The sequence below is a fragment of the Phaethon aethereus genome (assembly GCF_964289735.1).
Source record: "Phaethon aethereus genome assembly, chromosome: 3".
In the NCBI taxonomy this organism is placed as follows: Eukaryota; Metazoa; Chordata; class Aves; order Phaethontiformes; family Phaethontidae; genus Phaethon; species Phaethon aethereus.
In genome coordinates this window covers 116,305,642-116,332,631 of record NC_138576.1, presented here as the reverse complement: position 1 = coordinate 116,332,631, position 26,990 = coordinate 116,305,642, and the positions used below count along the sequence as shown (strand labels likewise).

Below are 26,990 nucleotides of genomic sequence, written 5' to 3'. Positions count from 1 at the left end.
GGGGCTGAGGTTTTGCCTGCCTTCAAGTGGATAGTTCAACTAAAGTCTAATTGCTGGCTCGCTAGCCCCGCAGTCCTGAGGTTGCTTATGGGATTGCTCCATCCCAGGCTCTTCCTCCATTTCATTTATCTCCATCCCTACCAGTCAAAATCTGGTGGCGGCTGCAGGGATGCAATAGGCCCAGTGTTTTTAACAGTGTGATGGGACTTGTAAGAGCTCTGAAAAGGGCTGATTTGTGGCTTTGGGCTGCTACATCTGCAAGGGAATCCCAGGGATGGGGAGGATAAATGAAATGGCCTGAGGAGGATGCTGTTGGAGATGAGGTGCCAGTCTGCGGGAATCTGAGCAAATGCAGAGCCTGGGATGGAGCAATCCCATATATCAGGCCAGGCTGGGAGCAACTCTGCAGGCAAGGACTGCGGGTGCCTTGTGGTCAACAAACTGCAAGGGCCAACCGTGTGCAAGCAGCGCTCAGCAGAGCCAGCCGTCTCACACTCTGGGGAGCCGTGCTAACATGCAATGAACCCCAGACAAGTATCTCCATGGGAGAAGGATCAAGCCTGCAGTGTTCATCATGTACAATGTTTCCAGTGGGGTGACAGTAAATTCTCAGGCCAAGGCTATCCTTCGGGCTTTCTGTGCGAGTGAGACCTGGTGCACATATTGTAGATGGTTTGTAGGTCCTGAGAGATTCTCTGAGGTCTGGGCAGCATCTTTCCCTTCAGAAGCATTGAGGTGTGCCGTCTTCCAGGCAGCTACCTTGGGCTGCCCAGCTTCCAGGGCATGTGGCTCTATTGAGATTGATAGGAGGGCTGGGCATGATGGGCAATGGAGACCGCGGGGTACTTTCTTAATTTTCTTTTTCTCTTTTTTCTCTTCTTTCTACCATGCAGGGAACATGCATATTGCTGCAACTCACCTGGCACCTGACAGGTGCAGTTCAGCAGCCTGGTGCAACAAAGCACTGTGTCTTGGTCCTATGCTGGGCTCCAGCAGCCCTGTGCCAAACAGGGACACGCATTCACCTGCAAGCTGTTCAGCTGCATGGGATTGAAGTTGCGGCCACACTGGGAGGGTTTCAAAGTTGCAGCACTGCTTTGTATCAGTTCTCTGGATGCTCTTGACAGTGTGGTGGCCCTTCTGTCTGCCCAGCCCTCCCCAGGCAAAAACTTGGCCCAGGTTACACTGGGGCCACAGGGCCTCCCTCCCAACGCCGTGTCCACAGCCTTGTCTCAGCCTGCTCCACAGCTGCACTGGGGCTGATGAGCACTCCTATGCCAGCAGCACCTGCCTGTTTTTTTCCAGCGCTGGTTTACAGCAAGGTTATGCTAATGCTGGGAGGGAGGTATCTCAGCAAACCAGGTGGGGCCAGAAGGAAAGGGACGAGCAGGTGAACTAGTGCAGACTGGTGTAAACTGGTGTGTGGCAGGGAAGGGAGAAGCAAAGGGCAAAGCAAGGCAGAAAGAATTTGGGAGGAGAGATGGGAGCCCTGCCAAGACGTAGGCTACAAATGTGATGGCCACGAGGCACAGGGACATGGACGTGAGGGGACAGACAGCACTGCTTGGGGCAGAGGAGCTGGCCACACCTGGGTGCAGAAGGTGGAGAGAGATACCGCATCCCAGTGTCCAGGGTATGACTGCAAATGTCTGCCTTTCTGAATAGACCCAAACAGAAAGGCGTCTTTGTTTTTTAATGCTAAATTCAGGGGCATAAATAGAAGCAGGGCAAATCTGGGCACCAACCCCCTCCACGCACACACACCCCATGATGACGTGATGTTGAAACCAGTTTCAACAGGTGCGTGTTAAACCTTCAGAACCAAGTGCCATTGTCAACTTGGCTGTGAGTTCCCTCCCTGCTCTGAAAAGGGGTTTCTTTTTCCACCTCTGTTGCAATCAGCTTGCTTTTGTCACACTAACACAAGCAAAACAAGTCAGGCTGGTTTTCAGCAAGGAACAAACAAGTTAAAAAGCCAATGTTTTCTTCACATTGCAATTAAAAACTTCAACCGAAATCCATGGTCACAGCTCAAAACTGCCCCATGGATCTGAAGCAACAGAGGTGTCTCCAAGTCAACTTCCATTTCCCTTCCATTCTCAGTTTTTGTTATTATCCAGGAACTTGAGACTCAAAATGGAAGCACTTTTTGCCCCACAAGCTGGAAGGGCTAATTTGGTACCACTGTTTATTAGGCACCTATAACAAGTGAAAACACACCTTCTTGGGTCTAACTCCATTTAAACTAACTCACTGTCGTGGTTTAACCCCAGCTGGCAACTAAGCACCACCCAGCCACTTGCTCACTCCCCTCTGGTGGGATGGTGGAGAGAATCAGAAGGGTAAAAGTGAGAAAACTCGTGGCTTGAGATAAAGACAGTTTAATAGATAAAGCAAAAGCCGTGCACGCAAGCAAAGCAAAACAAGGAATTCATTTGCTACTTCCCATGGGCAGGCAGGTGTTCAGCCATCTCCAGGAAAGCAGGGCTCCATCACGCATAACAGTTGGGAAGACAGATGCCGTAACTCCGAATGTCGCCTCTCTCTCCTTCTTTCCCCCAGATATATATGCTGAGCATGACGTCATATGGTCTGGAATATCCCTTTGGTCAGTTGGGGTCAGCTGTACCAGCTGTGTCCCCTCACAATTTCTTGTGCACCCCCAGGCTAGTCGCTGGCAGGGTGGTTTAGAAGGCCTTGACTCTCTATAAGTAAGTCCTACTCAGTGGCAATGAAAACATCCCTGTATTATCAACACTGTTTTCAGCACAAATCCAAAACACAGCCCCATACTAGCTACTATGAAGAAAATTAACTCTATCCCAGCCAAAACCAGCACACTCACGCAAGTTAACACTCTGGAGTAATTTAAGCATTCAGATGAACATCATCACTGACATTAACCTGAGACAGTTTACCTCCTGGCCCTGGCTAGAGCCCCACAGGCTCCCCTTGCCAGAAAAGTCCTGTCATTCATACCCAGGTCTGTGCCTCCTTCTTAGACATTGCCCTGTTACAGTGCAGTGCTTCTGAGGCTGTACAGGGCTGTGTACCTGTGTGCAGCAAAGGGAAAATAGCAGAAGTGACTCTTGTCTACTTGCAAAATCACAGCAAACCCATCTTTATTAGCAACATAGTGCTGGTGTATGTGAGAGCAGCCATGCTCCAAAGACAAGAAAGAGTTGGTTACCTCTGCTTTTTCAAGATGTTATTCTACTCATCCATACAATTCTCCTACAGCCGACTGTGCATCTTTTAAGTTGTATTTTGTAGGGGCATTAAAGACAGCGGTAATTCCTGGCATTATGGTTGTGCCTCATGATTCAGCAATACCCTTCAGGTGTTGCAATAACTCATATTGCCCCTGAGGCAAGTTAAATATTGCCCCCATTTCTCATCATGAGTCAGAGATGGCATTTCCAGAAACTGCCTGAAAATGTTCTTTTGGCACAAAAGGTTTAGGGAGAGAAACAGGCTTACATGCGTAGGTGACAATTAAAATGACCCAGTTTCATACTCGTGCTCCGTAGTGCTGGTTCAGGCTTCCCCCGATAGCAGTAACAACCCTGGAAGCATAAAGGTGTAGTTCAGGGAGATTTTAGCACTTTGAGCCCAACTATATTATTCTTTTTAAAACTGGATGTTTTTCTGTTTCAGCCCAAATTACCAGCATCAAGCTATACCCAACCCAGAAGAGACTGAAGGGAAACAGATTGTGCCAGGATATAACTTTCTCTGGCAGGCTCTTTGTCTTCATTGCCATGGTCCCACATAAAAAGCTGCTTGTTTATAGTATATACATTAAAAACCAAAACCCAAACCCAGCCTGGAAACTGCAGTTATTGAACAACTTTTGTGTTCATGAGGTGACTACAAGACACACTTGTGAGGGGAGGCTCTTAGGATGATTTCCATCGCAGGAGTGAGTACACCTTATGGATCACGTACATCAGGGTAGCTAAGAACGCAAAAACCTACAATGGAAAAACACATCAGCCAGTTAACTTCTTGTTGTACGGTATGAGTTCCTGCACTGAGCAAACACCTCATGGTGCATTATATTTCCGTTGACTCTTGCATGTTTGGAGACATTCATACACAGTAGGACTGAGACTAGTTTCTTCCCCCCCCCCCCAATGGTTGGTGCAAGATTTGCCCTTGAAGCTGCTCCATAGTCACCTCCTCACCTTCCTTCCCCTGCTTGCCAGGTACTCACCACAGCAGCAATGTTCTCCTGGTAGATGATCAGGGCATCACTAGACAAGCTGATGCTGTAGGTGAAGTAGGCTTCCAACACGGCAGCACTGAGGTAGAACAGAGCTGCTGTCTCCTGGCAGATGACATCCTAAGAAACAAGGATCACACAGTCATTTCCAAGGAGGAAGCACACTGCAAAGGGGAAAAAAAGGGAACCCACACAAGCAAGCCCCAGCATGTGATTTGGAGTGCAGTAGCAGCAAAGGAGACAATTGTTTACCAGTCATACCAGGGAGGGGAGAGGCTCTGAGGTTTGTCACATCCACTTACCAAGGTGACCCAGGAGCTGCTGCCCCCATGCGCCCCACAGATATAGAGGCACAGGAGGGTGGTGGACATGATGAAGCAGAACACAGAGACAAACATCACCCAGCCTTGCAGGATGGGTGACGAGACCTTCGAGGATGCCACCAGGATCCAGACAAGGCCCCCAAATATCTGCAAGTGAAAGTGGGAGAGAAGGAGAGCATGGGATAAATTAGGTTATCCAGAGTAGAGCCAAAAGCCATGCACACCTCTGGCACTAGCACTGCACGTAGCAATAGCCCAGGGATGCCTTTGACTTATTCCCAGACTCCACTTAAAACTGGGTATTTAGCTGGGAGTATCTGCCTCTGATCTTGACCCAAAAAAAGCCTCACTGTAGCCCTGCCTCCTGGTGTCACTGCCGTTCACACCCTCCCCACATCAGTGTGCTCAGGAGGCTTGTTCAGACATTTTTGAAGGCTGGTTTCGATGAACAGGGAGGCTTAATTCAGGGCACATTTGCTTCACACCCAGTGTGGCAGATCCCTGAAAGGAGTAGTGTCAAACCCAGCTCACCTGCTCAAACAGCACAGACATGTGGCCTCATGATGGCCACAGACATTTCCTTAATGAAGTACATATGCAAATGTCACACTGAAAGGAGAGAAAACAAGTTGAAGAGAGGTAATACAGCCAGTTTTACTCTCTGAGATAGGGGAAATAAGGTTGAGGCTCCCAGCACCTCCTGGGAAGGGGGGCTTATATTGCTGCTCCAGCTATTTGGATCATCCTTCACTGGTTACACTGGAGCTGTCCAAGTTACCAGCTGCTGGTCCAGTAGCAGGTGGGACCCCATTCTTCTCAGCCAGCCTTGGGAGTTTGCTATCAGTTTACTGGTGGGGTAGGGAACACAAGGACAGCTATATCTAGGCTCCATGCTTTCTCCAACAGCAGATTCCTACACAAGAGGATGAGAGCACAATGTCCAATGCTGTGGAGTGTTTGAGCTACAAGTGGTGTCTTTGCACTAAAATGCACTCAGCAGATCTTCTCTGATACAAATCAGCCCAGTTGTTTCTTGAACTTCTGCAAAGTTTAGTCTATGCAGCCTCCTATGATGAGGAGCTCCTCAGCTGAATCCACACTGTATGGAGACCAGTGCTGCTGGGGGGACCTATCCCTCATTAGCGGCTGGTCTTGGATTTGCAGGCAAATCTCCAGAGCTAAGACAGCCTCATTGACTCAAAGATCATTCTGATAGCCAGTGTATGCCAGGCCAGCCTTTACCAGCATCCAGGTGACAACTCATACAAATCATGGCACTTCCATTTCCTTGGAGGCATTTTTCAAGTGGAAAAAAGGTTTCTGATTTATGATACTCAGAATATGTCACACCATTTGTGTCACACCACATTTGTAGGAAAGTTCATCGGTTACATTATGCAAATTGATACATCACATCATTGATGTGGTTGACATCTTGCAAATATCTGAGTGAAAATAGGTCGTCCAAAGTGTGCTGTTTTGGTGCCTCTTGTAACAACCAAAGACTGACACTTGAACACTAATCCAATCCCTGTAACAACTCATGTGGTGACACCACGAGTGCAGCACAGCTAAAGATCCTCGAGAAAACCTTACAGTTGCTCCATTAAAATCCAACACATTTGGGGTGAGATACGAGATTGGGGGAAGAAGTATCACTTCTCATTTCTTACCACTCCCCATCTCTCCTTTCTGTAGGATGTGATTTCTCGCTCAGGAAAGTATGTTTGACATGGTTTGATTACTGACTTTGGTTTTATGGTGCTGCTGTTGAGCAGACTCATAAAAATGAGGAAGGAGTCAAGAGGCTTTCAATAACAACCCACAGCATGTTGGGGACAGCAGTCTAAGAAAAACTTGTCATTTAAATAGCCTTTTACAAACAAAACATATCTCTTCTCAGCTTGTTTCAGCTTTTGCACATAGGCCTGGCTATCCATATATGCAGAAAGCTCTTCAAATAAAACAGATTACAAGAATTAAATCCACCCTCACAGAATGAAAATGGTAGTTCTTAATCAGCACATCCACATGTGGCAATCATCTGAGATGCAGGCAGGACCTTCTGGCATTTTTGCAACTGTCTTTCTTAGAATTTTTAAATTACTAATACTTAGAATTTCTTAAAATTTTTAACCCACTGCAGGCAACACCAGATTCCACTACGGATTGAGAAACTCTATATCCTTCTGAATGCTGTGATTCAAGGCAGCCACCTCCTTTGTACACAGCAGAGATAATATAGCTGCACAACCTAGAGTCATACAAGAAATCCGGTTATGCAGCATTCTTCTTTCCTGGGTGGCTCCTCAGCCTTTAGGATGCACATTTCCAGATTTTACCCAAACCAAAGGATGGGGTGCTTATTTTTGTCTAATTAAGCAAGCTGCCTTGCCAAATCCCCTGGAGACAGGAATTACAAACAAGCAGTTGAAGGAACAGCAGGTACCATAAGCATGTAGAGGCCAACAGCATGCTCAGCACCAGGACTAACGCAACCCAGTGGCAGGGGTGGCTGGCAAGTGTCTGCCCAGCCAGAACCTCCACAGAGACTTTGCACCCTCCTTCATGCAGCTGCAGGAAACCTTGCTCTCAGAATCTGGGCAGAGAGACCAAGTCCCCAAAGCATATTTGGAGGAGCTGAAGCAAAGCCTTTCTCCACACATCAGTAATGCCTGCTTTAACCCAATTCCTCTTTGCTTGACTGCAATCACTAGAGAATGAAGCAAATGCTGTAAATCCTAGGATTGTGGACTGACTTGGATGACAGGAAAGATTTGGTACCAGATGGCAAAATTGAAGTTTTTAAGCATGAAATAATCTGAGTGCTGTTCTACAACACTCAGCCAAACCCCTTAATACTGGATGAAAAGCGCTCAGGCTTTGGAAAAAGCCTCTCAAAGGCTGAAGAAGAAAGGTGAGAAGAGCAGGTTTAGGGGCAGGGGAAAAGGACACAGGAAAAAGATTCTAGTTGAAACTTTCCATCTTTCAGTCAGTGTCCACAGCAATTGCTTGTAATCACCTGTGCCAAATCCATTAAGATTATGATCTTCTCCTACTCAACGAAATTACAATATGGGAAGAAGTTACAAGGTGTTTGTTCACCTTTTGCTCACCCACCGTTGCCCTCACACCCAGGTCCAGCACACTGCATCTCCAGTTCAGCAACGGTGCAGCTGAGCAGTACAGCATCAGCAGCCTAGGCTCTTTACTGTTGCAAACAGTTACCTCAGCTAGCCTTTACCCCATGCTTTAAGCAAGCAGTTTGTCCTCTGCCTGTATCAGCTGCTAAAATCATCTTCCAGTTAATTAATTGGCTCAATTTGGCAACCTACTTTAAACCCACCAGCAATCGCCCTTCAACTTTGTTAGGCAGGAAGTCACAAAAGGTTTTCAGAGGCACCACTGAAATCCCCTGCAGACTAAAGGAGAGCTTCAGAGCCCCCAGCTTGGGGCTGGTTGTTTTCTTTGAGAGTGAGCTAGGCATCAGGGGCTGCCCCCAGACCCTTGTGGCTCCTGTGTTAGGTCTCATCCCTCAGGTACCTGCAGCACCAAGTGTACTGGATGCCCCACAAGCTGCATCTGCCCTCCCCAGGGAAAAGTCAGCACTCACAATTTCAGGAATGAAGAGCACATCTGGGAAAGTTGTCAGGACAGCCAGGCCACTGGGCAAAGAGGCGGTGGAAGTTGCCGAGGACATTGCGAGCCTCTCCCACTGTGAATGTCAGCTGCTCTGGCTCTAGCTGCTGGAGGTAGCTGCCAAATGCAGCCTCCTTCCCTCCCTCTTTCTCTTCCTCCTTCCCTCCCCTTCTTCCTGCTCTTCCTTCTTCCCTCCCTCCTTCCTGCTAGCAGGTGAAGAGAGCTGTGAATGGCACAGGTGTGGCCAAACCCTGTGACCAGGGGTTACTTGGTGGCTGATGGGAGCCAGAGGTTTTCAGGAGATGAGGGCAGCCCTGAGGCATTTTGAGCAGAACTGTCTCTACACAAGCTGAGCATGTAAGGCAAGTCCCTGGGCGGTGGTGGGTGGCACTAGCTTACATCTGAGGATGTAAAGAAGACCTGTACCTGTCCAGCTGGGCAGCCTCTCATCCCCTTTATTTGCTCAGTAAATCAGCTTGTCCCCCACCCACATGAGCTGGCCACAGCAGTGGGCACAAGGGCAGCTGGCGGACAGAGCAAGTCAGGACATGCCAGCTACTGGCAAACAGCGGGGCTGAAAAATGTCTCACAGACGGAGATGCATCCTAAGACAAGGGCAGTCAAATAGCAGGGCGAACCACTTCCATTGTCTCAGAAGGAAATTGGATACGCAAGGTAACAAAAATGACCTCAATAATGAGATCTCACAAGCCATTTGGCTTCTTTTCTTTGCTTTTTTTTTTTAGTCTGGAGTCCATGGGAGTGAGTCATTCCCCTCTCCATAATATGGAGAGTTCGCTTCTTTTTAACATGCTCACTTGGCTAACCAGTAAAACCACACAACTCTGGAAACTAAGGCCAAAGACATGAAACAGCAAGAAAATAAAAGGAGCAATGTGGCAATGCACATTGCTGTGGACCAGTGACCCACAGAAGAAGTGCCTGTTTCGGCTAGGCCCTATATATGGTGCTTGCCCATAGAATCATAGAATCTTTGTGTTGGAAGGGACCTTTAAAGGTCATCTAGTCCAACCCCCCTGCAGTGCGCAGGAACATCTTCAACTAGACCAGGTTGCTTAGAGCCCCGTCCAGCCTGACCTTGAATGTTTCCACAGATGGGCCGTCTACCACCTCCCTGGGCAACCTGTGCCCGTGTTTTACTACCCTCATTATAGAAAATTTCTTCCTTAGATTTAGCCTAAATCTACCCTCTTTTAGTTTAAAACCATTACCCCTTGTCCTATCACTACAGGCCCTGCTAAAAAATCTGTCCCCATCTTTTCCATAAACCCTCTTTAAGTACTGGAAGGCTGCAAGAAGGTCTCCCTGGAGCCTTCTTTTCTCCAGGCTGAACAACCCCAACTCTTTCAGCCTTTCTTCATAGGAGAGGTGTTCCACCCTTCTGATCATTTTGGTGGCCCTCCTCTGGACCTGCTCCAACAGGTCCATGTCTGTCCTGTGCTGAGGGCTCCAGAGCTGAACACAGGACTCCAGGGGGGGTCTCACCAGAATGGAGTAGAGGGGCAGAATCACCTCCCTCGACCTGCTGGCCACGCTGCTTTGGATGCAGCCCAGGATATGGTTGGCCTTCTGGGTTACAACTGCACATTGCCAGCTCATGTCCAGCTTTTCATCCACCAGTACCCCTAGACCTTCCCAGCAGGGCTGCTCTCGATTACTTCATCCCGCAGCCTGCATTGATACTGGGGGTTTCCCCGACCCAGGTGCAGGACTCTGCACTTGTCCTTGTTGAACCTCAGGACGTTCACATGGGCCCATTCCTTGAGCTTGTCCTGGTCCCTCTGGATGGCATCCCATCCCTCAGATGTGTCAACCACACCACTCAGCTTGGTGTCATCTGCAAACTTGCTGAGGGTGCGCTCGATCCCACTATGTCATTGATGAAGATATTAAAGAGTATTGGTCAATATGGACTCCTGAGGGACACCACTCATCACCAATCTCCATATGGACATTGAGCCGTTGACCACCCCCCTCTGGATGTGAAGATCAAACCAATTCCTCATCCACCGAACAGTCCACCCATCAAATCTGTATCGCTCTAATTTAGAAAGATGTTTTGCAGCACCATGTCAAAGGCCTTACAGAAGTCTAGATAGATGACATCGATAGCTCTTCCCTTGTCCACCCATCATAGAAGGCCACTAGGTTGGTCAGGCAGAACTTGCCTTTGGTGAAACCATGCTGGCTGTCCCGAACCACTTCCCTGTCCTCCATGTGCCTTAGCATAGCTTCTAGGAGGATGTGTTCCATGATCTTCCCAGGCACAGAGGTGAGGCTGATGGGTTGGTAGTTTCCAGGGTCCTCCTTGCTACCTTTTTTAAAAATGAGTGCAAGGTTTCCCTTTTTTCAGTCTCCAGGGACTTTATCTGACTGCCATGACTTTTCAAATATCATGGAGAGTGGCTTGGCAACTACATCAGCCAGTTCCCTCAGGACTCTGGGATGCACCTCATCAGGTCCCATAGACTTGTGTATGTTCAGGTTCCTCAGGTGGTCTCGAACCTGATCTTCTCTTACAGTGGGAGGAACCTTGCTCCTCCAGTCCCCATCTTGCAGTCCATCCCTTCGAGAGGTGTGGGAAGAGACATTGCCAGTGAAGACTGAGGCAAAGAATTCACTGAATATCTCAGCCTTCTCCTCGTCCGTTGTTACCAGTTTGCCAGTCTTGCTCATTGGGGGAGTATGCTTTCTTTGACATTCCTTTTCTGGCTGACATACGTGTAGAAGCCCTTCTTATTATTCTTTGCATCCCTTGCCAAGTTCAGCTCCAGCCGCATCATGGCTCTCCTGACCTCACCCTTACACACCCGGGCAGTGTCCCTGTGCTCATCCCAGGATACTCGTCCCTGCTTCCACTGCCTGTGCATTTCCTTCTTGCCCTTTAGTTTGACCAGCAGGTCTCCACTCAGCCATGGTGGTGTCATGCCTTCCTTTCCTGATTTCTTACACCTGGGGATCAAGAGCTCTTGTGCTCTATGGAAAGCATCCTTAAAGATCTGCCAGCTCTGTTCTGCTCCCTTGTCCCTGAGGACAGTTTCCCAGGGGGTCCTATTGACTAACTCCCTGAAGAGCTGGAAGTTTGCTTTCCTAAAATTCAGGGTCCTGTCTTTACTCTCTGCCTGTCCCACATCCCTCAGGACTGCAAACTCCAACAGCACATGATCACTGCAGTGCAGGCTGCCTCCAATCTTGACATCACCAATTAGCTCACATGCATTGGTGACCAGCAGGTCCAGTATTCCATCCCTCCTGGTAGGGCTGTCTATTACCTGGCATAGGAAGGTATCCTCCATGCACTCCAAGAGTCTCCTGGATTGCCTACAGCTCGCCGTGCTATTTTTCACATCAGCAGATGTCAGGGTGGTTGAAGATCCCCAGTAGGACAAGAGCCTGCAAGCATGATGCCTTCTGTGGCTGGAGTAAGAAGGCTTCGTCAATAGACTTCTGTTGATTGGGCAGCTGGTAGTGGACACCAGCCACAAGGTTCCCTTTGCTGCCTTGGTCCCTGATTCTTACCGATAAGCTTTTGACCTTCTTGTGGCTATTCTTCAGAGACAGCTCTTCACAATCTATCTATTTCTTGACATAGGGCAACACGTCTGCCCTTCCTTCCTTGCCTGTCGCTTCTGAATAGGCTGTAGCCATTGATAGCTGCACTCCAGCTGTGGGATTCATCCCACCAAGTTTCAATGATGGCAATCAGGTCACAGCTTTCTAGCAGCACGGTGGCTTCCAAATCCTCCTGTTTGTTGCCCATGTTGTATGCATTAGTGTAGAGGCACTTCAGCTGGGCTGTCAGCCCTGTTACCCTCTTAGAGGAACACCCTTTAGTTCCTTTGAGGTCTTTCTCTGGTGCAACAGGCTGAGGGGCCTCACTAGCACCCCATCCCTCTAACCTTGGTGTGTTATCCCACGGCTTGCCATAAGCCTGATATTATCCCCCTCCCACTTCAAGTCTAGTTTAAAGGCCTGTCAATAAGCCCTGCTAGCTTGCAAGCAAAGACCCTTCTCCCCCTTTGAGAAAGGTTAATCCCATCTGATGCCAGTAGGCTGTCCCATTATCAAAAAACCTGAAACTGTGGTGGTGGCACCAGTCACAGAGCCATGCATTTAGACTGGGCCTGTCCTTCCCTGTGTTGCTGCCCACAAGTGGAAGGAGGGAGGAAAAAATAACCTGTGCTCCAGATTCCCTTACCAACCATCCCAAGGCTCTGAAGTCTCTTTTGATCGCCCTTGGACTATGAGTTGCAGCTTCATCACCACTCACATGGAAGAACGGTAGTGGGTAATAGTCCAAAGGCCACACCAGGCTAGGAAGTTTCCTAGTGATGTCCTTAACCCAGGTCCCAGGGAAGCAGCAGATTTCCCTAAAAGAAGGGTGTCAGGCGTATTGGACCTTCAGTTCCCCTCAGAAGGGAGTCACCTACAACTATAACCCATCTTTTCTTCCTCGTGTGGGTGGTTGTGATGCAGGGCCTTTCTGACCTTGGCAACGCCTCTGGTGTATCATCTGGACCATCATTCACATCATCCATGGACTGTCCTTCCACATCCAGAGCCTCATACCTGTTGTACAGAGGCACCTAGGGAGGCAAGGTGGGCAAGGAGGGGGTTCACCTGCCACCCCAAGCATGGACTTGCCTCCATTTGCTCCTTTCCTTTAAGCTGCTGCCTTCAGCCTGGCAGGGGGAGGATACAGGACCCCCTTGATCTTGCTTTTTCCTGGTGGCTGTTCCTGCTTCTGTCTCAGGAGAATCAACTGCTCCCATGCACAAGGCTTTGGTGCAGGCCCTGGAGCAGTAGGTAGGACTGCTTTGTTCCCAGCCCCACATGCTTGGCACATGCAGCTCTGGTAACTGCCACCATCAGCTGTGGCCCAGAGCCTGCAGCCAGCCTCCTCACAGCTGCAATGGGGGCCACATTCCGTTGTTGCTTTGCTCTCTGTAACTGCAGCAGCTGGTGTCCCAGCCCTAGGGCAGGAATGGGGTACCCTGGGCAGCACTGATTGTGGTGGCAAGGCTACATGAGCCAGCTACATTGGAATAATGGTGGCATCTGCACCGTTGGTATAGATCCTTCTGGCTGGGAGCATGATGGGTTCATTTTGCAGCAGGCTGGCAGGCAGGAGGAAAAGGGGAGAGCTCTGCAGGGAGGAAAGGAATAAACATCTGCCCTGAGTCCAAGGGACACAGAGAGACTGGGGGCATCAAGAGCAAGAAAGGAAGCCAGTGTGAAAACTTTCCCTTACAGAGGAAGCAGTGGGGCAAATGGCTGGAGGAGGCTGCAAAATCAGAAAAATTGGACAAATGCTTTTAATAAGCAGATTAAGTAAGGGGGATGGTCCCCACTTTATGGACCTCCCCACCTTATTTTATACAATGTGCACAAGAACATGACCAGAAAGAGAACGATTCTCTGGCATGTGCCTGAGCCCAGGTGGTTTGGAGTATCAAACCTGTCTGAAAAAGAATCATCACTAGGACTTGCTATAAGCATTGCAAGGACAATGAGTACCTGGGAGTCCCTGGGCAGCCTTGGCAGGACATGCCAGATAGATAGGCTCCAGCGGTGCTTGAAGAGGCCTGAGGGGGTAGGTGAGGGTGAGGGTTAGGTGGTAGAGAAAGCGCAGAGCCCCAATGTGGATGGGGCTGTGAAAGGGCTGCCAAGGGAAGGTGAGGGCCACCAACAGCTTTCATTCCTGGCCACTTCTGTGTGGGGGCCTTAGGTGGCGGGTGTCCATTTTGGACTTGGGCTTTGATTAGGGTGAGGGGGTAGGTGAAGGTGACAGTTAAGTCGTAGAGGAAGCACAGAGCCCCAGCGTTGGTAAGGCTGTAAGGGGCTGCTGATGGAAGGTGAGGGCAGCCAACAGCTTTCAGTCCTGGCTACTTCTGTGTGGGAGACTTCCTAGGTGGCAGATGTTTGTTTTAGACCCAGACACTCTCTAGGGTGAGGGAGTGTGTGAGAGTTAGGTGGTAGAGCAAGCACAGAGTCCCAGTGATGCTGGGCTGTGAAGGGGTGTGATGGATACCCCTTATTGTGACCTTGAGCTCTCCATTATTTTTTCCGCAATTAGTTCATTGAAGCAAGACAATGTAAGTGGATAATTCTATGTCTTTTGTTTGTGATAACCTTTTCCCACTTACATACGGAGTCCATGCTGACCACTTCCTGCCACGAGTAGCATGAAGGGGACTGTCATGGTTTAACCCCAGCCAGCAACTAAGCACCACACAGCCACTCACTCACTCCCCCACAGTGGGATGGGGGAGAGAATCGGAAGAGTAAAAGTGAGAAGACTCATGGTTTGAGATAAAGACAGTTTAATAGGTAAAGCAAAAGCCGTGTACGCAAGCAGAGCAAACTAAGGTATTCACTCACCACTTCCCATAGGCAAGCATCAGCCATCTCCAGGAAAGCAGGGCTCCATCACGTGTAATAGTTTCTTGGGAATACAGACGCCATAACTCCAAATGTCTCCTCCACCCCTTCTTCTTCATCCCAGCTTTATATACCGAGCATGATGTCATATGGTATGGAATAACTCTTTTCCCAGCCTGGGTCAGCTGTTGTGGCTGTGTCCCCTCCCAGCTTCCTGTGCACCTCCAGCCTTCTTGCTGCCAGGCCAGCATGAGAAGCTGGACTGTGCTTGACTACTTAGCAACAACTCAGAACATCAGCATGTTATCAACATTTTTTTCATCCCAAATTCAAAACATAGTCTCATACTAGCTTCTGTGAAGAAAATTAACTCTATCCCAGCTGAAACCAGGACAGGGACTCATGCCTTTTTCAAAGAGACAGGTAGTGTCCTTCTGGGTCCTCTGTGACAAGAGGCTGGGATTAAGGCCAGGAAGTAAAACTTTCTGAGTGATCAGACTGGTAAGTGCTGCAGTAAGGGGTCAGAGAGAGATGGCACAGGTTTTCATGAGAATCTTGAACGTCAACCCCCAGATTGTCAGCATTGGGTAGGGTGCTGTAGTTGATTCTCTATCCTCTTGAGGAGAGAGACCAAATCATTCTGCATTTATGATTCATGAATAGATGACATTTTTGTCCCTACAGGAAAAAGGGCTGTGGAGAAAGATGGTGACAATGATGATGAACCAAATGAATACGATCTTAATGACAGCTTGATAAATGATGAAGAAGAGGAGCGCAAGCCTATCAGTGAAGACTCTGACTGGGAACCAAGTTCAGAAGACAAGGATAACGAAGATGTTGAAACATTTTGCAAGGAGCACGTAGATTTGTTAAGACCGAAAAGGAGCTGCATGGAACAACATTATGAAAGTCTGATCTGGCTGTGTTAAAACATGGATGCACAAGGAGAGGAATTGCTTTGAAAACTGTTTTTTCCTCAGTGATATAGGCACTACAGGGACATTTTAATGGGGACGAGGGGATTCAGCAGTGCCTTTCTTGTCCATATGTGGTGTTGGTGGTGGTGGTGTTTTGGTGGTGTTTTTTCGTTTGTTGTATTAAGTGGTGGAGCCAGAGGATGTGGAGCTCTGGGATTATGTTCTGTGGCAACTGAAGTAGGACTTTTCTAGAAGAGAATTTTCTCAGCTACATGTTTGCAGTACTATTGGCATCTCATAGTTTGAACTACACTTTTAAAGGTTGTTAATTCTTCATCTTCTGGTGCTTGGAATAAATATCAGCATTAGGGAAGTATTTATTTTTTTGCTATAATTGCAGGAGTACCTCTTCTCATGCCTGTACATCACTGGAATTGTGTTCAGTTCACAACAAAGCTGAAATCTTGATGCCTGTATTTTTGCACACTTAAAATGCGTAACAGACTGTGGGAAAAACTTTTAACTCTGTCTCTGTGATTTCTAAGGACTTTGTTGGAAGATCTTGCCTTCAGTGTATTCACCACTTTCCTGAGCTTTCTGGAAAGAAATTTGGTCTGCCCTGAGTTAAAATGTTTTAGTGTCTTTGTAGGCAGATGACTGGAGCCATGTGAATTTGGCACTTTTTGTGGACACAATCCTGAAATTCTTGTGGGGCTCTGGCTCACCTGTGACCATCTGCCCAATGATGGTGGAAAAGGGGCATCCAGATACACTCATGCTTTTCAGTTGAGTGGCCAAATGTTCTCTGCAGGTGCCCTTCAGGCAATACCTGCTCCAGCTGTTGTGTGTTCTGCAGCACAGCCCCAGCATGAACAGCAATTCCACGGTCCAGGGCTTCAGAAGCAGCATACTGTTGTAGTTGCCCCTTCTGCCTACTGGGGCTACCACACAGGATCTCAGAGCAGAAGGATTTTCTTCACTCAGCTGTCAAAACTGTCACAGCCTGTCCCATTGCCCACTTGCATTTATTATGTGTGAAGCCAGTAGGGGGTGCAGGGGGTGTGTAAATGTAAGGAAATAAACAGCCTGAAATACAAGAGGCTAAACATGAGAGGAAAGGAGGAAAGGTAACTGGAGAAGTGATGTGGAGTTCAACTCCCACAAAAGACTGATGTTCAAGTTTGCATTTGAATACAAAATGGGAATGAAGTTATAGCATTCAAGATCTCAGAGTGCCCATGTGTTGTTCTTAAAGACCACATATAGTAATTTCCTACCTCTTTAATACAGGTTTGCAGTCTTACAACTTTTAATCTTTTCTTTTTGAATGCAATTGTATGTATATCCATGCTTGAAGAGGTTGAATCACATCAGAAGCAAAGTCCACTGTTTAGTTCCATACTCGGACATGGTAATGTTCTTGCAAGGTCTTCAGAAAATCAGTTGAATTAAAATGGACATTGTTGCAAACTGGAATTGGGCTGCTTTTGGCTACCGGATAATCTTTTGCCGGTTGTGTGTGACAAGTTTCTCTCAAAGATTGTACATCTTGAAAATCTAAACATTCATGATAAACAACTGTTCCACCTTTGGAGAACGTCAGCTTCTGTTGGCCAGTGGCATACTGTTTGCTGAAGCTACTTCATACAGAAAGAATCCAGTCAGTGATTTTCACAGGGTCTGACAATGTCTGTGATTGTAACCTTCCTTAAGCAGAAGCACTCTGTGTTGTAGTGGTATCCTGTGAGTGGCTCTTGAAGCTGCTCTTAGGAGCTACGAGCCTTTACTCTGAAAGCAGAAATAGCTTTTTAATCACTGGGGGCTTCCAGTCAGATACATAACCACGAAAGCAAACTTAGATCTTGGTTTTGCACGACAGATCAAGTGTTATTACTAGTACATCAGGGCTGAAAAAATGAAGTATGACCAAAGCTGCACACGGGAAAAGTCAAAGCCGTAATCAAACTGCTTTATACTGGTAGACTGAAGCTATCTCTGTTTAGGAGTATTTTCCTGTACTTGTATTCTTTCCTTAACAGCAGGATATATTTTTATTCTTCTGGTGGCATGAACTTGTAATGCCAGGATATTTTAATATTGATTGAAACTACTCCATTCGAGGTGCAGATGAGACTACTCCCCAGACACTCCAATGTGGAGTTAGTCACTGTTTTTCCAGTGAGTCAGGAATGTATCACAACTCAGTGAGCTGAGTCTAGGGATAGTTCTATGGTTAGACTCACTCTGGCAGAGTTTATTCTGTAAATCTATTAGTACCACTTTGGGAGGAATCTCAGTGTGGTCTGAATCTAAAGACCAACATGAAGCCAAGGTATGTCATCAAATGTTTTTTTTAACCATTGGTTGTTCATAGAAGATGTGACAAACTAACTTCAAAACTGTAGCTTAACACTATTAGGGTTGTTCTGAAACCTGAGAAGTTAACCAGATGCTCGGCTTGCCAGTGAGATGTAAGACAGTAACTCATAAGAAATGAAACAGAAGCCTACATCAAATCATTCCTGTTTCTGAAAGAACTCTTGGAGTAACAAAGAATGTGAAATACAACACGTGCGTTGACTTCCAATCTTTTTTCCTGCCTGTACTGCTGCCTCAGCATTCAAATTATAAAAAAAAAAAAATTGGTCTCTCCAGACATAATGAGGTAAAACTTGAAGTGCAGTACAGAAAGGCTTTGACTGAATATTGGGAAATAATCATCTGAGCCATACCAGTAAAAGCTGCTCCATCTGTGGAGCCACCAGTCTTGTCTGTAGTGTTTATGAATCCTTCCTGGACAGGAATTGTTGTGTTCCAGGGTGTCACTGTGTTACTTAGCTGGAGGAAGCTGCTTAGTGAAGGACCATCCTGTGATAAAAGAAGAATTGTGTGGGTGGGTGGAGAAGTAACAGGAGAAATAGACGCAAACAGTGTTTATTGTCCCTAGCAAGCCACCTGAAGTCAAACCATGGCTATGAAGGTCCAAGGATTTTTTCTCAGTTTTCGTGTCTTTGTCATTATTCAATGAGTTGCATGGACACTGTGTGTTCACTCCTGCGTGCACTATTGATTGCAGTACCACCTCCTTTACGTCTTCTGCCAGCTTCCATTAGAATAGAGTCACAGCATGCACTGGTGTACCTGCCCCAAATGGCACCCTCTCCCATTTAAAAAGGGTTGTTCTGTAATTCTAATATGAAATGGTTAAGGCACCTCTGGGGACTTATTTTCAAGTAACTTCTGCTTCTGAATTTGTCTGAAAATGTTGGGGACCACGTAGGGTCCCCCAGGAGAGCAACAAGGGTTGGTCAGTTCAGGGTAAGCCCAGCCCCAGGGTGCTGCCCACACGTCTTCCAAAAAAGAACCTCTTGTGTTATGAGACAATTTCTGGACAACTTTCAGAGAGGTTTTCATGTCTGCCGGGTAGGCAGGCCAGATTTAATTCATGTGGAAAGTAAAGAGCTCAGAAACTTGTGACTTAAGTGATTCTGTAATTCACACTAGGCAGGATTCAATCCAGCCTTTTAAATGCACAGGATGTCTACCTGCCCTTGACACTGGCAACATCTGCAGTCCGTTCCACAGCTCAGCTGCATGAGGTGTGAAGAACCTTTGTTTCTTTTGTGTCTGCCAACTGATAACTTAATTTAAAGCTCTCTGTTCCTTGCATTATCAGGCGCAAACCGTAATTCTTCCTTTTCTCCTTCTCTTCACTCACAACACCATAGATGTCTTTCAAACTGCCTCTGAATCCTCCTTCCATAACACCTCAACTGCATTTCCTTTGCTTCATTACCTCCTTGTCCTCAACGCAGTGCACAGGGAGAAGTCAATTCCCTTTTTTTTTGCGGTATCCTTTTAGATATTTAAGGGCCTTACACAGCTCTCTTCTGCCTTTTCTTCCTGACCTTAAACAACTCCATTCACCCAATGATTAATCCTTCTTCAGAGACCATGCTTTCCAAAACCCTGATTCTTCTTAGTCCTATTTTCTGGATGCCCCTAATTCGCATGTATCTGTCTTGAATAGCAATCCTCAGAAACGGACACTGTGTCAGCAGGGAATTAACAGGAGACCCCAGGCATGACTCTGGGAGCAGTTTTCCATCAACAGGTCAGTAATTTGATTGAGACTAACCTCTGTTAGCCTGCTTATGGGAACATCAGGTGAGAGGGTGTGGAGGCTATCTGGAGTCCACATCCAGGTACCTGCCCTTGACAAGCTGTTAAGCTGTCAAAGAAATAAACTGATTTGTTGCTCTTTTTGCACAGTCACCTCTTTGTTGTCATTTTTTGTTGTGGTTGCCTGAATACATGTGAACTATTGGGTAATTTCTTTTCTTGTGTATTGTTGTGGGTGGGAATGGAAATTTAACTCACTACTTAACATGATTTCATTTGTAAATGAAGTTAATGAATTTTCATTTAAATTTATTTTTTCTTTGCTCCTCCTCCCTCTTATTATAAATTCTTCACCGTCCTGCTGTGGTAAACCATGTTGCTCTGGGGCACGGCTGAACCGTATGGGGCCGGTGGGGCTGGTGCACGCTCTTGGACCACAGACACTCTTTCCTTTCCAGAACCCAGTCTGATTGCATTCAGCACAAGCACTTGTTTTCATGATTCCTGCAGTTTTTGTTGTGCCTGTTCTCGTCTGTGTTTAGTGAGGGCCACAGCTGGCAAACTGGGTTCCCTCTCCCTTTGTGGTGGTCAGGCAAGAAACAAATGCATGACATCAGAGACAGTCATTTATGCGTCAGATGACCTTACAGTTGAGTGCCAGGCCTCACTGCTCTTCTCATAAGGCACCTCCAGCAGTCAGGAGGAGGGGAGAGAGGTGGGTGGTGCATTTCGTGTTTTCACACTGGGATGCTGATGGTACATTTTGAGTTTTCCCACTGGGATGCTGATGCCCTAAACCCCTCCAGCATGGAGCCTGACTCATATCTCTCTGCCAGGAGGCTGGAAGTTTTAACTAGCCCCACCCAGCTCTTCCAGGTACAATAGCCTCAATTTTAGCAAGATTCAGCACAAATTATTGGTTGCGCCCTCAAAAGAAAAGGATACGCATGATTTCCACTTTGTTGTACATCCTTTCTCAGTTTGGCAGAAGTCCTTCTGGCTACACTTCCTTACTAACCTGTGTCTGTAGTAAGTCTGACCAAACTGCCTTCAAGTCACACTGTTAAATTCAACCCTGAGGAAAGTCCGTGCTCTTTGCGGCAACCCCTTGGACAGCCAGGGTTTGCCCCCAAGTTTTCCTCAGGGCGGTTCTACACTCAGCATTGCCAAAGGACTTGTCTGTGGTGTGAAAGATCAAAAATGGGGAAATACCCAATGGGTTGTTGGTGGTCGTTTGGGGAATTAGCCCCCTACTAGTTGTTAGTCCAACAACTCACAGTCCATTCATTACATTCTTCATTCTTTTCTGTGGCTATCAAAATATCATCTACATACTGCAAAAGAATCCCATTTCCCAGAGGTCTTTCCAGGCTTCTTTAGCTAACTGATTTCCAAAGAGAGTGGGGCTGTTTTTAAATCCTTGGGGTAGTACTGTCCAGGTTAGCTGGGTTTTTTGTCCTGAATCAGGGTTTTCCTATTCAAAGGCGAATAAATTGCAGCTTTCAGTACAGTGCAGAATAGGAATGTTACACTCTCAAGGGCATTCAATTAATAATCCGAATTGTATATATTCTTCTATAATGCTTTTCACTCTTCGCCTGTCTTCCAATTTCAGGGGATATTGCTTTACCCTAACAGGCTGTGCTCCCTTTTTGAGTTTAACAACAACCAATTCTGCATTTTTAGCCTTTCCAGGTATTCCTGAAGCCCATACTCCTGGATATACCTGGCCTTTTATTTCTTGTATAATTTCTGCTTCCCTAATTTGGGGTTCAGGAAGAGCCAAACTTAAAATTTCATCATAGTTCTCTTCTGGTATTTTAAATTCAATTTCTCCATCTCTAAATCCTATTTCAGCATTCAATTGTTCTAGTAAGTCCCTTCCCAAAAGCGGTTTAGGAGTCCCAGGCAGGTAGAGGAATTAGGAATCCCTACACTTTCCCCAGTTTTGAATTTTAGTCGTTTCAAAAAGAACACCTTCTCAGCCTCTCCAGTTGCTCCCACAGTATTAACAGTTTGCCTACTCACAGGTAATAAGGTCTGATTTAATACTGAAAATGTGGCACCTGTATCTATTAAAAATTGTGCAAGTTTCTCTTCTTTCCCTAACGGAACTTTTACCAAGGGTTCCGTTAGGGAAGATTCCCCTGGTCCCTGTCAATTATCTTCCAGGTCAGTAATCATCACCGGCTTGCCCGGTCTTGGGCAATCCTTTTTCTAATGTCCTCTTTGCTTACAATAAGCACACTGATCTTTCGGGAGGGGTCCATTTCCCCTAGATGGGGCACTTAGGCTACTTCTCATGGCTCCTCTCGTCCCATTAGTAGTGTTTCCTGGTGGGTTACCTGGACCCCTGTGGTGCGCAAAGCAGCCGCTGTAGCATTGGCAAGTGTTTTGCCCATTACTCTCTCTCTTTCTGACTATCTCCATTCTGATACACTTGCCAAGCAGTCTCCAGCGGTTTCTCTAAATCTCTTACATCTATTCCTTGCACTTTCTGTAACTTTCTCCTGATATCATCCGTTGACTGTCCCAAAACCAGGAATATCAACTGATTCTTTCCCTCCTGAGAGGCACAGTCTAAAGGCATACCATTTTGACCAATTTACTGATTTTGGGACAGCATTTCTTACTCCACTCCCTATACCGCATTAATAAGTCCCGGGCTCCTGGCTGGTTAGGGTCCCAGCTGGGATTGGTAATCGGAACATGGCTATCCACTGTTCCCAGCAGAGTTCCAGCCAAAACCAGAGCCTGTACTTGGGGTCTGGCCACTCTCACAACCATCTGCTTTTCTGCCTCACTAAACACCGCATCCAACATTGCATGCACATCCTCGCAATCGGAGTCAAACAATCCTCTAATCTCCCATTCTGTGAACCTCTAAACATCTTTGTCCAATGCTACAAGCCGAGCAACATCTCTTCTTGCTTCCTATTTCGCTTATTTTTGTCTTTTTCTGTCGCCAGGACCATAGGGTCCTGGGGTGCTAAACTGATTCCACATTCTTTCTGCCATTCAGCGTGGTTTCACAGAGTGAAAAACATATCTACATAAACCACTTCATCCCATTTTCCTTCTCTCTGAAGGAACAACATTAATTGTATTATTACATTATATGTGTAATACATATTATAATACGTATAATATTATATTACAATGATAGGTACATTAATGTAATAATGTATTATATTTTAATGTCCCATTAAAGGGCCATTTTTCTCCATCATCTAACTTACAGAGAGGCCACCACTGATTACAATACTTAATTAAAGTTTTTCTATTGACACTGCCTCCCGGCACTCCCCCCCAGGTCTTTCCAATGCTGTAAAACACATCCCAATGAGCTTTTCTTTAGAATTCCGCCACTCTGTGACTCTTCCATATCTGATGCGAATTTTACCGTTAATAACCAAAATCCGATAAATGACAAACCAATAATCAATAACCGAAATGCATTAGCTGAAAGTCATATAACAGTTAACCAAACCTGTTTCCAAACGGGGACGCAGCCCCTCCAAATGGGGATGTAATCCCCTACCAAACGGGGACGCAGGCCCTCCAAATGGGGACGTAATCCCCTTCCAAACGGGACATAAGTCCCCCAAATGGGGATGTAATCCCCTACCAAATGGGACATACGTCCCTCAGAGGTATGCCTATAAGGTGCTAGCAACCGGGTATACGCTGTCCTGCGTGCACGTCTGCACGTCTTATAGACGGACCCAAATCGATCAATCGTTACCAAATTTAGGATTTAAAGATGTCTTCTTACCAGAGGGTCTTTGTCTGTTCCCGCAGTGATCCGACTGAGAATGGAAGTCTCTCCGGAAAAGATCTCCGGGGGTACGCAAGAGAGTCCCAGACTCATCGGGTCCCACAGCCGAACAGAGGATGTCCCATCTGGGTCGCCAAATGATTCAAAGAAATCCAAACTTAAGAAATTTAAACACAATAACATCAAAGTGTTATTAAGCAGACATCTTTGGTGCAGCACTGGACGCATGGGGGATATCTCCTCCTAACATGCGTGCCCTGGAACAACAGTTCATCCTTTATGTACCTTAAAGACATGAATATTCACACATTTTCCAAGAAATCACCGCCTCCTTGCTTATCTACTACATTTACATAATGCTGGCGTTGCAAAACTGCACTACACATGGGCGGGGGTCTCGGGTGGTCATCGGTGGTCATTTGGGGAGTTAGCCCCCTACTCCTTTTCCCCTCTTATGGTCATGGGTCTCTTGAGGGTAAGTTCTTCTCCTTGGATGTTTGCCCCTTAGTTGTGCAGCCAGGCGGTTCCTTCTTATCATCCTTGTTAGAGCATTCCTGCCAGTCTGTCTCTATGCTCAAGGTTAAGGTATCTTCTCTGTTCTCTTTAATCTCTCAGTCCTTGCTCTTAACTCTTCTTTGTTTTAATTTTCATGAGGCCTGCTCTCCTTGTGATTAACCGTTTACACATAGTCACAATGTCAGCACTGAGGCAAACACAGCCTAAGGACTGTGAGAATAGGCCATGAAACATAATCACACAGTTATTAGGCTAAAGAATTCCACACTAAAGTTAAGATAATCATGTAATCAATAACTTTCCATGTGTTAAGAAATCTGCAAAACTTAGAGCTGATTAGTGACACATGCTAAAACCTTGTAATTGTTTTACATCCTTGTTTCAGCTCCCCCAGGCGGGCTCTGCCTTGGGCACCGCTGCCTGTCCCCTCTCCCTGCCCCTGCCCGAGCCGCAGGCGGGCGCTGCCCGGCGGGAGGCTCTGCCGGGCTGCTCTCGCCTCTGGCCGGGGCTGCCGGCGCCCTCTTCCCCCGGGGCTCCCACCCCTCCGCTCTCGCCGGCAGCGGGTGCACGCGCGGCTTCGGGAAGCCTCGGGCGGTAATTGCCGGCGCGAGGCGAGGGGGTGGGGTGGTGCGGCGGCGCGGCGCGTGGCAGGCAACGGCCGCCGCCGCGCGGCGCTGCGTGTGGAGCTGCCCGGGGGCGGGAGCGGCGCTGCCCTGAGGAGGAGGAGGAGGGCGATTTCGCGGAGGACGGCCGGGGGAGCGGGCACCTGGTCCCGAGGTACTGGCGAGGAAGCCGTTTTCCTCCGGGGAGCAGGCGGCGGGCAGCCTGCCTAGAGGTCCGGGGCCTGGGCCCGGCCCTGCCATCAGGGCCCGGCGCTGCAACAGGCATCAGGTGTGCTCCAGGCTGTGGAACATGGGTGTCACACTGGGTGTTTGAAGCCTGAGGTCCCAGCAGTTCAGAGGCTGAGCACTGGAGTCAGAGGCTGGGGACCTCAGGTGCTGCCTGCTTCCAACTCAGCAGAGATCATTACAGCCTCCACCCCTGCCGGCCATTGGGAAACTAACAACCAGAGCTGGTTTTGGATGTAGTATGGACACCAGGGGCAGGTGAGAAGATTCACAGATGCAAGCACATTGCAAACCTCTCTGTCAGACAGAGTTATTCATGTGGAAAAGAAGCAGTCTGACCCAGGCACTGAGCTATAGCTGGGGGGCAGAAACCAGCCAAGGGCTTTGTGCTCGGGGAGCTCCAGTCTTCCTGTGCTGGACAAGGGGAGAAAGGTCCTGGCTTGGGAAATCCCCATGGCCACGCACATCACCCCTGAGCCAAGCAGGACCTGCCTGAGCAGGCTGAATTCTGGCACTGCCCAGCTTTGCTTAACTGAAAAGGTTGTGTGGCGTCATCTTTTCAGAGCAGTGTCACAAATGTGCCTTTGCTCGTGGTGTGGGTGCCTGTTGCTCTTCCATCCCTGCTGCTCACGGGGGGAGGAGGTGACTTGCTTTCGGAGAGGCTCCCTGGCCCTCTTGGTTGTGAAAGTCTTGTCGGGTCTACTCTAAAGTCCACATTGCTTTCCCTGCTGAGTGCCCGTTTGCAGAATTTGCTGCATTCTGGTGTTTGGCAGCCCAGACAAGAGTCTCTGCTTTTTTTTTCTTCTGTATCGCAATATAGTAATGCTGCTTGTCTCTTGCAGCATCTTCGGAAGAGCTTGAAACTAAGCTGAGGAGACTAGAGCAGACTGGTGACCAAGTCGGTGCTTCTCTGCGATACGCAGTGGGGACCCGTTCTTAGATGACTTTCAAGCGTGATGGTAAGACACTCAAGTTGCAGAGAAAGAGTATTCTGAAGGTGAAGAGTTGAATGGAAGCAAAACTTGGCAGAAAAGAATGCCTCACTTAGCTGACACCTAGTCCAGATTTCACAAGCTAGTGTAGCCGTAGTTCATGTTCACGCTCACGCTCAGTGACGGTGCGGGATGCTTTCACCCAGCTGAAAGCTGAGTGTAACCTGTTCTCCCTTCGCCTAGCTTTTCCTATATGCGTAGCCTCCAAGTACCGGTTACCTGACACCTGCTGTCTGTCTGACACATCTGTTTGCACGCAGCCACAAGAAATGGGGTCATCTGGCAGCAGCACCTCAGATTATTCTAGAATAGCCTTTGCTTTGAAATGCATTACTTATGCTAGGAAGTGGGAAATGGCCAAGGCCACAATACCTTCCACTTGACGCATTTCATAAAAATTTCTCTCTCTTCTTAGATCAGCCTATTCTGTCCGAGGCTTATTGCACCCCTGAAGGGCAGCCTCCTTGGTTCCTTCCTCTCTGCCTTCCGAAGGTGAATTCACTTGGTAGGGTAGAGGGATTCCCCTTTCTGCTTGGTACATACAGTGTCATATCTGGTGCTTGTGGTAGCATCTTGCCTTCAGGAGAAGCAAGGGAAGAACATTTGTTCCCTGTGGGGAGGCCAGTGGCAAGGTTTGCAGTTGTTGTGGACCCTCTCAGAGCAATTATCACACCGGAGTCGTCCTGAGATAGCTGTCCTGGGTAGATATGCTTTCCCTTTGCTGTATGTGGCACGGTCCGCTTGAGGCGTAGTCCTGCCCGCAGTTAGATGTAATTGGGCATGTTTTTGTGAATGATATTTCTATAACAGTGCTGCTATTTTATAAAAGTCTGTAGATACTGCTATTGGTATGTAGATTTATATAAAATACAGATAAAGACTTTTCTATTTGGCCCAGACGGGGGATATCTGTCTATCAAATAGTGCCCGACAGTCTGACCAGTTCACTGGGTTCCTGGGTGCCCTCAACAACAGGGTGAAAGCAAGTTTGTCTGAATGTGGTTCCTTCTTCCTCCTGGGGGAGAGAAAGGCGGAGGGAGAAACTTGAGCTGAGTGTGGCCAGGTTTCCGCAGGAGGAGCTGTCCTGTGTCTACTCAGGTGCCTGCCAGCCCTGTGCTTTCTAGAACTGTTTTACTTGCCCCCATCTGGCCTCAGATGGGAAGACCTAGCCTTTAACCTCTGCTTCATTTCTGCTACCTGTCTGAAATGGCTTCAGTGTGCCCTA

The 26,990-nt window shown here is 47.6% G+C and overlaps 1 protein-coding gene across 1 annotated transcript; it reads right to left on the bottom strand.

The window, feature by feature from the left end:
- Window positions 1-3,899: 3,899 nt before the first annotated feature.
- On the bottom strand, window positions 3,900-8,248 carry MAL (mal, T cell differentiation protein (MAL blood group); the record flags this gene model as incomplete). Its single annotated transcript, XM_081998488.1, has 4 exons — window positions 3,900-3,974; window positions 4,217-4,345; window positions 4,528-4,695; window positions 8,162-8,248. The coding sequence occupies 4 exons, from the start codon at window positions 8,246-8,248 to the stop codon at window positions 3,900-3,902; spliced, it is 459 nt and encodes a 152-aa protein (XP_081854614.1).
- Between the last annotated feature and the right edge of the window lie 18,742 nt (window positions 8,249-26,990).